Raw genomic sequence first — 12051 nt, forward strand, 5'->3', positions numbered from 1 at the left:
AGTACAAAAACCCATCCAGGACGAGCCCTGACATCACGCAATTAGAAACCAAAAGTGTCAGGAGTATCTCTGTGGTATGAAAACAGTTTTCATGCAGTATGACATGTCTGAATGCCCCGAAAAATAATATGAAATTATCATTCTTACAGTTACTAGAGATTGTGATATACAAACACGAAGCTCTAAAATAGCATCAGAGTTTCTTTTTTTTTTTTTTTTTAAGCTCACAGCAAATACCCAGCCATACATTGAATCATACTCTCGGTTGCTTATGCGGTTCTTTTAGTGAATGCTGTGAGGTCAAATCCACATCAAGAGATTCCAAAGCTTTTGCCTTGAGTAGATCTGAAAAGAGGGAGAGAAGAGAGCCAGCGAACAACCGTTCACTCACACTTTGTCTGTTCCGTAGCTCCTGTAGTCCACTGCTGCAGACACGGCCACGATGAGCGCAGGCATCCCATAGCCCACCAGATAAAAGTACTTCCTCCGTGAATGCTCGCTCTCAAAAACCTCCACCAGCATGATATACAGCTGCACCCCTTCCAGAAACATCCAGGTGAAGGCCGCCAGGAAGAAGAAATGCAGAAGCGCTGCAAACACCGCGCAGGCGATCTAGGAAAAGGAACGCGGACTTCAGTCATGGAACAAACACTTGGAACTACAGCCCGACACAAAACTAACGTAAATGGCTATCAATCCAGCAGTTATAAAAGAGGTCTGCCACAGAATAATCTGGATAAGACTCTTAGAGTATAAACAATAAAATGATTAAATGCAACTGACTTGAAAACTGCCTTTTATCTTAATTAACAGCTTAAGGCTGACACCACATTAAAATAAGGGAAATCGTAACATTTAAGAGGAAAATCGTTTAAGAGCCCAGGGATAATTACTACTGAGATTAGCCTATAATTTTAAAATCTTTATAGTTAAAGAATTTTAAATCTTTAAATCCGAATCTGATTGCGTATACAGCTAACTCCAGGGCTCTACAGGCTGGGACAACAGAATTGAAAGTAGCTGTGGGAGGAGGGACTGGGGGGTAGGTGGCCATAAGGCTGGGAGTGAGCAGGAGGAGGGATGGGAGGGGATCTCTGGTTGGTATGTAAAATGAATAAAAAAATTTAATAAAGAAAAAGGAAAGGAATTGAAAGTAGCCTGAGCTAGAGAGCTAAAGACTGTGCCCCAAAATTTAAAAAAGAAAATATGGAAGGAAAGAAGAAAGGAAGAAAAATAAAGAAAAACACAAAAGGGAAATTATTTTAAAGTTAATTTTGTAAAAGTTTCTTCTGAACATAGACTAAGATGTTGGTTCTTGCTTTATTATTTTTGTTTTCAGTGCTGGTAATCAGACTGAAGGTACTAGACTAGAGCTCTACCTCAAGCTATACTCTCCTCAATGTCTTCAATTATAAATGAAAGAGAAATATTAAAACAAGCATTTTTAAAATCAAATGATATAAAGTAATGTCACTAATTAGTAGCAATCTTCTAATGAGATTGTTATTTATTAAGAATAGCTGATTGTCTATTCCCTGCTTCAGGCAGGGCTGAGTAGTATTGGAATGTTAACTCTGCATTGAGGCAAAAATGGATCCAAATAAAATGTAGTGTTCAGGACTGGAGAGATGGTTGAGTGGTTAAGAACACTTGATGCTCTTGTAGAAGCTATGCCTTTGGTTCCCAGCACACACATGGATGGTCACAACTCTAGTTCCAAAGGGTTCAAAGCCTTCCTCCAGTCTCCATGGGTACCCAGCATGCATTTGGTGCACAGAAATGAAGGCAAAGACCCAGGCACACAAAATAAAAATAAATTCATCCTTTCAAAAATTCAGTGTTCCAGAAATGTTTTCTTTCTCAGACTTTTTTTTTTTTTTGTCACTGCACTAGATATTAGTCTAGATAGCTTGATTTAAATTAAGGACAGCTATTCATAAATTTCTTCCTAAAGTACTAGAAATTTTAGTGGGTCATTGATCAGGTTCCCAATAACAATTTTCATGACTTTGTGCTGCTTCTTCTGACAGGAAATCCTTACTTAAATTCGTTTTTCCTACCCACAAAGGTCAACAACCATAAAAACAAACAAGCAAGCAAACAAATCTCATAAAATTTCGATGGTTTCTGATTGATGAGCATGATCTCTTGAGACAGTGAGTAAGTCTGTGTCCATGCTCTAGAAAGATGAAGGCTGAATGAAGAAGTTAAATGTCAGAAAGAGTAGAGGGCGATCAGGTTCCAAAGAGGATGTGGGATTCAAAGAAGGACATCTAACTAATAGGAAGACACTTTATTGAGTAACTGAGTAACACTCTGCCTACATTTTTTTTTTAAATCAGGCTCCATCATTTATGTTGTTCACCAGAGACTGGTTTTGTGCAGTATTCAAAACTGGTGAAGTTTATCAGAACATATTAACATTTGAGAACTAAAATTCAAATATGATTCCAATGTGAAAGAAACTAAAAGTATTTGAATTGGGGGTTAACTAAAGAATAGAATATTTTTCTCAAAAATAACACAATTGTTCATTTTAAAGTTATAACCTCAACTATAAATTTTTGTAATCATAAGTCTTTAGTTTGAGGAGGAAAATGTGTACTTTGATTGCTTATTCATATATATGCATTTATGAGACAAGCTATCACATTAAGTATATGCTAACCAATTAAAAATACATTCACCATAATTGTATCCTTTGCAGTCATTAATCATGAATGCATAAATACAGTCCTGAATGAAACTGCATTTTATTATATAGTACACCATGCATATGAATACCTACTGGAGAGCAGGACTGAGTGAGTGAATTATTTATTAGACTCACAAGTCTTCTGAGAAACTATCGAGTAAAGTTTTCCTTTCCATTGAAGCTGTCATAAGAATCTTCTGATTTCTGAACAAATGTATGCCTTAATCACTGATGGTGCAAATGCAGAAAAATATGGGTCTTTGAAAAGAAACTGGCAATGTTCTCCCCAAACTAAATATACCTTACCACAGGAGCCATTAATTATGTTTTTTGTTTGTTTGTTTGGTTGTTTTTTGTTGTTGTTGTTTTGTTTTGTTTTTTGGCAATTACTTGAAGGAGTTGAAAGATTATACCAGAAAAAACAACAACAAACAATGAGTCACAATGCACTAAAATGTTAATAGCAGCTTATTCAAAACTGTCAAACATTGGAAGCAAACACAATGCACTTCAATGGTTTAACAGATACATAAACTGTAGTATATTAACAAAAGAATATTATTCTATGTTAAAAAGAAAAGAGATATCAAGTCATAAAGTGTCATGTGAGAAACCTGAGTATATATTAGCAAGATAAAATAATTAGTCCAATAAAGTTATATAGTATATGATCCCAATAATATTGGGAGGAAAGGCAAAATTATTAGAGAACAAAAAAAAGATTACAGAGAATTTTCAAGACAATGAAAGATACTGCATATGTTATTAGAAGAGTTAACATGTGTTTCTCTGTGTCCATGAAGTACATAACACTCAGAATGAATGCAAACTATGAACCATGGACTTTAAGTCATAATGATGTGTCAGAAAACCTTCATCAGTGATCACAAATACATCACTCAGGTAGGAGGTGTGGATGACAGAGGAGGCTATACACACATGCAAAGAGGATTTATGTGGACAATCACTGTACTATATTAAAAAAAAAAGACTAATGTAATACAGAAATAAAAAGAAGTATGCAGCCCATCTATAATGTTCACCATGTCTTTATAGCAGTGGACATGAAAAATGAAATGCAGAGTAAGGTGTGAAAGTCACTGTCTATGAACTGAACAAAAAGAAAGAGCACTTTTGAGCATGCTCATTACCAATGCTGACAGTCCTGGAAAGCTAAAAACCATAGGCAGCCTTTGCTAACAGCAATATACGCAGCAAGCAGCTTACTGGTTGGTCTGTTCTGTTGATTCCAATCAGGAAGAGCAGTTCTGCCACAAACAGGCTGATGCAGAGGTTCTTGTGGATGGTGTTACGGTCACTCTGGAGCCCACGGAAGAAGCAAAATGTGAAGATGCAAATCAGGAGACAAACAAGAGAGAGCAAGATTCCGACCCACGTGATCACATCCAGAAGGAGGTCATGGACTGCATCACTGTGCTGGAGACAAAAAGGAGAGACCTTAAGTTGCCTTTTGGGATGAATGGGAATGAGTTCTGGGTTGAGGAAGCACGATTTTAAGAAAACACTAAATAGACTCTATATTCACAACCCATGTGAAAACTGAATCACTTTGGCTTTCTAATCCGTAATTAAAGTATTTTGTCTTTTTTACAAAAAAAGTAAAATGCTTTGAGATTCAGGAGTATCAATAAAATTCATTGGCTACATTCTTAGTACATATATTTCCAGGATATGAATAAGCGAAAGAGAAAGACTTTAAGGTAAAACTGTAGGTGTTTAACCTACATTGCTTTTTTGAACATCTTATTAAATCAATTCTTATTGTAGAATACTCTAAAACTATAAAATGCACATTTAAAAAATTAGTGACTCAACTGGTTTTTGAACCATCAACAGACTTTTATATGTATATGAAATTTATAAATCCTTATACTATAGATGATTCATCATAATTTTCAAATTGAGTTCATTAAAGTATGAATTTTATAAGAACCTTTAGTTAATTATGTTGCATAGCTGCATGGTATACCACATATTTAGTGGAAAGCTCTCAGGTAATGAGGATATACATGGGATTTATATTCATATTGGACTGCCTTAGAGTTCATAGTGACTTGTCAAAACAGTGACCTGAGCTGAGGAATAAAGGCAAGAATAGCCTGTGCATGGCCATTCATCTCTATTTCTTGAGTTCTTAAAAAACCATAGACACCTAATTTCTACTTGTAAATGAAAAGTAAGTCATTAAGTTTAATTTATGTAATTCTAAATAAGATGTGAACATTATCAGACTGACTTATACATAATTCTCAAGGATCTAACATTTTTTTTTTCAATAAAGCAACCAGTCAAGGCACTCACCCAGTGTACCACTTACAGAAAGCTGGAAAGGACAAATCAAGGACATTAGATTGAAGAGGTACACACGGTATATTCTGAGTAGCCAAAGATCAGCTATAATTTAAACACATGCCATTTCTGTCTATGGTGATCATACACATAGTTTTGTTAGTACAAATGATGATAAGTACCAGAGGAAGCCAGAGGCATCAGATCTCCACTGGGAGTGGAGTAATAGTCAGTTGTGAGCAACCCAACACAGATGCTAGGACTAGAACCCGGGTCCTCTACAAGAGTATTTGTGTTCTTAACCACGGAGCCACTTCTCCAGCCCTTCGTGTTTTACAAGTGAAACATCGCCATATCTTCTTCTACATTAAACTAGCCAGATAAAAATTTTAATATTAGTTAACATGCTTTCTATCTTACTTTATTCTCCAACTTGATAGTGTGAACAACATGAATGTGAAATTTGCTCCAAGTGAGTCATTATCCCAGAGTCTGAATCCTATGAATCAGAGCATTTCCCTCCTGCCAGATGCAATTACACTGTTGTTATTTCATGAAGACCTCCCCTAGAAATGACTGTAAAATAGATTTGAAATATTCCTGCCTAAGTCAGCTCTATTTCTCAGGAAAAGCACAAATCATGAAAGAAAACTAGGTGAAGCTTTGTTTTAACTGCTTAGTGCTCCTAAGGATATTTCTAAAACAGCACTGGGCCTCTGATATTTTAAATGACTTTTGTAGTTTGTGAGTGGAGAGTGATTGGTGCTGCCTGGCTCCCTGAACAGAGAGCTGTTTGCTCTCCTCTTTCCCTCCAAGGAAAGAGACTGCAGAAGTATCAAGCCCCGGTGTTCCGCACAGCAGTCTCCCTTGATGGGAAATGGTAGGTACAATACCTTCTCAAATGTATCCGAAAGACCTAAAGCACTCAAGAAAAATAGAGGAGGAAACTAAAACCTCCCACTTTTGTTTGCCTGGGTAGTTGTATTATTAGAAATATATTTTCTGGTGCTGCAGTAGACCCATGAGAAGCCCCATGCAGAGTACTGAGAGAAGGATTTCAAAGTGTCAGTAACAAGAGTACATAAGATTCAAACAGAACAATAAAGCCTAGTGATTAACTAAGCCTTAGTGTTGTCTATCTGGGAAAACAGCAGCAGCTGTCATTAACATGTATTTGATTCTAGGATAAAACTCCCATGTGATACAACTCAAAATTTAAATATTATCAGTATGGTAAAAAGAAAAGAGGTAACAACCTTTCTGAGACCTGTGAGGGTAAAAAAACAAAAACAAAAACAAAAACAAAAACAAAAACAAAAAAATCCTTGTTTTTGAGTTTGTCCTAACAGAATTTCAAGAAGTTCTGTGTTCATATATACATTATACGCATTACATTTCAGCATTTGGGGGCTTGTAAGCATTATATAAATCAGTTATTTATAACAAAGATTTTTAAACTCTTAAGGTACCTGGAAAACGAAGATGGCATCCATCTTATTAACATCATGTCCCAAGTTATAGTGTGTGCATGATACATAAAATGCTCTATAAATATTTGGTTTTGAGACATTTGATTCTCATTGTACTTAGACCAAATATCTAAGACTTAGAAGCAAAAGAATTTCAAGTTGGATGCCAGCCTGTGTAAAACAGTAAAATTTTCTCTCTGTGTCTGTCTATCCCTGTGTATGCCTGTCTGTCTGTCTCTGTCTCTGTGTCTCCCTGTCCCTCTCTCTCTGTCTCTCTCTCTCTCTCCTCTCTCTTCATGTGTATGTATGTGTGTCTGAGGAAGAAAGTGGGAAAAATAAGAGAGAGAAAGACCCACAGGCAGAGAGAGATAGAAAACACAACTCAGCTGATCTAAACCTATAGTGTCTCCTACCTGAAGAAAGCAAAAATTGGAAATTATTCTCAGGGATTATAGAGTGCTACAAGAAGTGTACCCGAGCTGGGCAGTGGTGGCACACCCCTTTAATCCCAGCATGTAGGAGGCAAAGACATAGATGAGCAACTTGCTTTCAGGATTATCCCTGAGTACCCATTGCTACAAAGAGTGCTCAGATTTACAAAACATAGAAACACAGCAGGCAAAGAACCCAGTTGAAGGAAATCATCTCCCTACGAGAAGGCGGGGAGATAATCTCAGAGGACTGTGATAGAATACTCAAGAACATACAGTTTCAGGAACTTCAAAGATTCTCTCATCACTTGTTAGAAATTTTCACACAAACAACATTTTCCCCTTTCTCTGAAGTTTGCATTTATATGTAAAGTGACAGATAATTTTGGAAGAGCTGCAGAGAATTTCTGATTTTTCTTTTATTGTGATCTCACCCAAACTGTTTTACATGTCACTAAGGACAGCTCAGGGAGGATAATGGATGGAGAAAAGATAGCCTGGATGATGTCTTGTGCACTCTGACCATGAAAAACTCAATACATCAACACATGCAAACATCTAAAGAAAGTAAATCCACATTCATGGAATGGGGAAGAGAGACCTTTGCCTCATGATTTTAAAAATAATCCACTCTTGAATGCAATACGTTGTATGACTCTCTTGATATTATCAACATTATTTAAAAATCAAGTTAACAACAAAAATATAGATTTTTAAATATTCTTCATTGGGACTATATAAGTGTTACTAGATGAGTAACACACTGAATGAATTAACTTTTATTCTTTTCATTTTCTTCTTTAAAGAAACATTTTTGAGGGGTTGGGGATTTAGCTCAGTAGTAGAGTGCTTGTCTAGCAAGCGTAAGGCCCTGGGTTCAATCCTCAGATCCACAAAAAAAAAAAAAAAAAAAAAAAAAAAAGAAACATTTTTGAGAACTATATTTCTTGGATCATTCTATTATAACTATGAACTGTACAAAAGTAAGTATTAAGAACTTGTTTTACTTTCTACATATTATCGCACTTTAGTATTATAAAACTGCCTTTAAAACCTATTTTGTTCTGAAATATTCAGAGTACTACTAAAATGTGACTTTTTTTTAATAAAAGGACATTTCCTTTACAATATCCATATCATGAGATAAAAGATGAGTTAGAACTGTAGGCTTCACTGAAGCCCAGAGAATTCCAAAAAGTCTATTTGCTGATAAATGTAGTGTAGAGTCTGTTAAATAAGTTCTTGGAATTTCTCTAAATCTTGGCAACCAGATCACCAACCACGAAGGTCACCTCACAGGCTTATGGGCGGTAAGGGCTCAGTGATCTGAAGCAATGGTTTCTACTGTAGAACAAGATGTAAATCACAGCTGAATAACCTAGTGAGAAGGACAAGAGGATGTTCTTTCCTACTTCTTTAAAGCAAAGTAACCAAATAAATTCACTCCAAGTTTTTATATTTCTATCACATATAAATCAACATTAGTGTTTTCAAGCGTTCGTGTCAAAGGAGAAACACTAGAAAGATAGCGGTTTAAAAACAAACAAACAAACAAAAACATTCACATGCAACTGCCTTTCAGATTTAGTAGAACTCAGCAAATTCTCTTCACTTTAAAGAAATACACCCTGCTTTGATTTATTTGAACGTTTCTTACTGTGAATAAAAAAAAAAAAAAGAAAGAAAAAGAAGAGTTCATCATATTTGAGGAACCAGATTCACAGAGACCGTAACAAAAGAAACAACAGAAGAGGAAATACTTTTTTAAATGGGCATCAATTACTTCATTTCTCTCATTATTGTCTTACTAGAGCACAGGAGAGGATTCGATGCAGGGTGACCCTAGGAAAGACACAGGGATCATCCAATGACAGAGAAATGGATGAGATCTACATGAACAACCTGGAGGACAGTGGGAGTAATGAAGGGCAAGATTTGAAGGAAAGAAAGCTTAGGGGAACTGGACCTGCCTGGACTGAATTCACCAGGTTTAAATGAATCCCCAGGGGAGTTTTGGCCCTGGAGGAGATGGGAATGGAGGGGAGGGGATATGGGGAAGGTGGGGGTGGGGGCAGGAAGGGGGAGGACAGGGGAACCCATGGCTGATGTGTAAAATTAAAACACAAATATAATAATAATTAAAAAAAAAAAACTTCAACTAGGTCCTGCTAAAAACAGGGATTTGATTGAAAAAATTGTTACTTGTTCTAAGTATTGATTTATAAGTTCAGTTAAATTTGATGGAGCTGACCTTAAAGGGATTCACAGCATTCATGCACCCAACATTTGGTGAGTTTGAAAGTTCTTTGTAGTTGTGGAAACATCTTGCCTAAAGTATATACTATCACAGTTTTGTTGTGAAAAAAACTAATCTGTTCTTCTAATGCCAAACAAAAGTTCTGGTCCACATTTCCTTTCCTGGTAAAGCAACTTGAACAAAGCTGGGTATGTCTTTACTGAGAAACTAAGTTAAGTACCTAATCCTTGATAGGTAACTCTTTCCAGAATCAAGAACTTCTAGAGAATAAGGAATAATCAGGGGATTGGTAAAAAGTGAGGCAATAACTGATATTTTCAGAAAATATAATAATTAATGTCAACAAAGTCTTTTTATATTTTCCTTTCTGGTACCTAAAAAATTTTCTATGGGAATCATAAAAGAAAATTTTCCTTGTTTCACTGAATCAGTTGATAACGTGAAGAAGAATGCTCAAGATGACCTGCCACAGATTACAGGGGTCATTTACCTAAGGATCAAGAATCTTGACCCTATGCTTTGTTATTTTTAATTCTTATTCCTATTTCCTTTAGTCATAAATTTGAAATATAATAAACTTTATGACAACATAATTGAGAATCCATGGAATAATTACAATAAATTTGACAACAAAGAAAGCCTGTCCTTCTTATGACTGGCGGCTAGAATCATACTGCATTCCCTTCTGACGGCTTGGACCCTCACTTGATCCCCTACTTATTGGAATCTCCACTGTTAATTACTTTTTCTTATAAAATGTTTCTCAATAGAATTGTGAGAGCATCACTAGCTGCCATTTCAGCCATGCTTATAAACCAAGGGTGATAAAGACTGAAAGTTGTTGCTTGAGGGTCTAAACTCCACTCCCTGTGTATAAGAAGAATGTAGCCAATTCTAATAAAAATGTTGCTAAAACCAAGGGTTGGAGAGCAAGTAAGATGATATATATGTATATATATCAGCTGCAAGACCACTTCCAAAACAATCCAACTTTATTTCATATTACTAAAACTCCATCTGTCTCCTATTGTTTAAACAAATGCCCTTGGAAATTAAGACACTTTCTTTGAGGTATCCTCAGCAACTGGCTAAGCCTTTTTCCATTATGCAGCAGGTTCTCTTGCCACTTTACATGTTTTGCTTTTCTTTTACTAAATGATGTTTTTGACGATTACTTATCATTATTAGGATACAGACTTAAAGCTTCTTTGATCACAAAGACTGAAATCAAGTATTTGGAGAACAAGTAAAAGACACTTTGCTGAAACAGAAATGATTAAAAAAAAAAAAAAAAGACAGGTTATTGAATGTACTTTGATCCAAAAAATAACTGTTAATCTCAAAATGCACCTTTCAGCAAAGTGACAAAGAATGTTTCCAAATATATTTCCATAGATTCCTCTTAATTACAGAAAGTTCAATATTCTCACACACTGTAACTTCAATCGGTTGATTAATTATAAAAAATACTATAAATAGGGAAGCCTCTGGACGCACTAATATCTACTCTGCTTCAGTTATCTATGACACAGAATTCTTGCCAATGATCAGGGTCCTGAGCAATTTTGACTTTGAAACATTCAATCAGACACAAAACCTGGACTCTATCAAATGGCCTTTTCAGGCATGACAAATCAAGTATGAAGACTAAAGTAAACTAAAGAGCCAGGGTAGGGGAAGGTAAAGTGTGATCCCCGAGCAGATCCTCCTCAGGGAAAACCAAAGCAAAACCCAGTACCAGAAGGATGAGGATATTCTATAGATGAATTTATACAGTAGATAATAGAACTGCTTCAATGTAAGTATCTTTTTGGCAGAAAAAAGTTTTAAACATAATTGCCAAAGGATTTAGGAATGGATTATTATGATGTCAGCCATTCACTTGCAAAATCTAATAACACAGCAAAAATAAGCATGCATACATAACATTGCACATATGCGACAATTTTTAAATTTAAATAGGAAAAAGAGGTTTATTGTTTATCAGCTTTTCTATAAAAGGATTGTAAAATACTGGGAGTGAAAATAATAGAATAATTTTAAATTTCAATTTGTTCTCTTCCTAACCCCAAACATGAGAATGAGTCTGGAGTTGCATGAAGAAGAGCCCTAAATAATCAATGCTCCATCTCTAAAGAAAATTACTTCGGAAAGATGTGGTTCCTGCATGCTTCACTGATGCCAGTAAACTGTGAATCTTGTCTCCAATGCCAGCACAGGATACCTCTTCATATTCTGGCTACTGTCTGCTACAGCAGAAGAATACAGAACTATGTTCCTTGGACACATTGATCCTAAGGAATTTGATACATACATAGTAAGACACACTGTGTTGACAAAACAACAGTGTACTCTCCAATAAATAATTTCAAATTGTAATAAGGACATAAAGGAAACAGTACAAAAGGATGCTCAATAAGACAAATCATGTGTAAGTCTTTTTTCTTAAGATATAGTTAATAGTATAGTTGATAATGTGAAGTTTTACAGTTTGAAACCATTTTTTCATTATACTCTGTATTTGATAAACATTAAACTTGTATATTATCTAGTGGTTTGTCTTAAATCAATACATTAAGTACTGCACGCAAACTGTAATTTTCAATCTCTACATCCACCTTCATTTTGCCATACTATACACAGGTCGCTGAGTGAGGAAAATAATTCTGGAAGAATGAGTGTGCAATGTTGAAAATTATACACTGCACATTTTTATTTTCCACTAATGTAACACACTTACAAATTAATAAAGTAACTTTTCCATTGCATTTTAAAGAGATGCAGTCTTTTTAGAAAATAAGTCTCTTGTGTAGGCAGAACCTTACAGTTTAAAAACATCTTACATTATTCTGTAGCTTAGAAAAAGTCTCAATTCCTAATGCTCAGCAC

At 35.5% G+C, this 12051-nt stretch overlaps 1 protein-coding gene across 24 annotated transcripts in view; it reads right to left on the reverse strand.

The window, feature by feature from the left end:
• Positions 1–12051, reverse strand: part of Adgrl3 (adhesion G protein-coupled receptor L3) — a 763485-nt gene that overhangs the window by 106848 nt on the left and 644586 nt on the right. For all 24 annotated transcript variants that reach the window (XM_036200955.1, XM_036200954.1, XM_036200934.1 and 21 more), the window contains 2 exons: positions 3923–4132; positions 392–612 (listed from right to left, as the gene is read on the reverse strand). In XM_036200955.1, the coding sequence (XP_036056848.1) occupies positions 392–612; positions 3923–4132 (431 nt within the window). The remainder of the gene's footprint in view (positions 1–391; positions 613–3922; positions 4133–12051) is intronic.

This window comes from Onychomys torridus, chromosome 10, assembly GCF_903995425.1.
Source record: "Onychomys torridus chromosome 10, mOncTor1.1, whole genome shotgun sequence".
Lineage (NCBI taxonomy): Eukaryota > Metazoa > Chordata > Mammalia > Rodentia > Cricetidae > Onychomys > Onychomys torridus.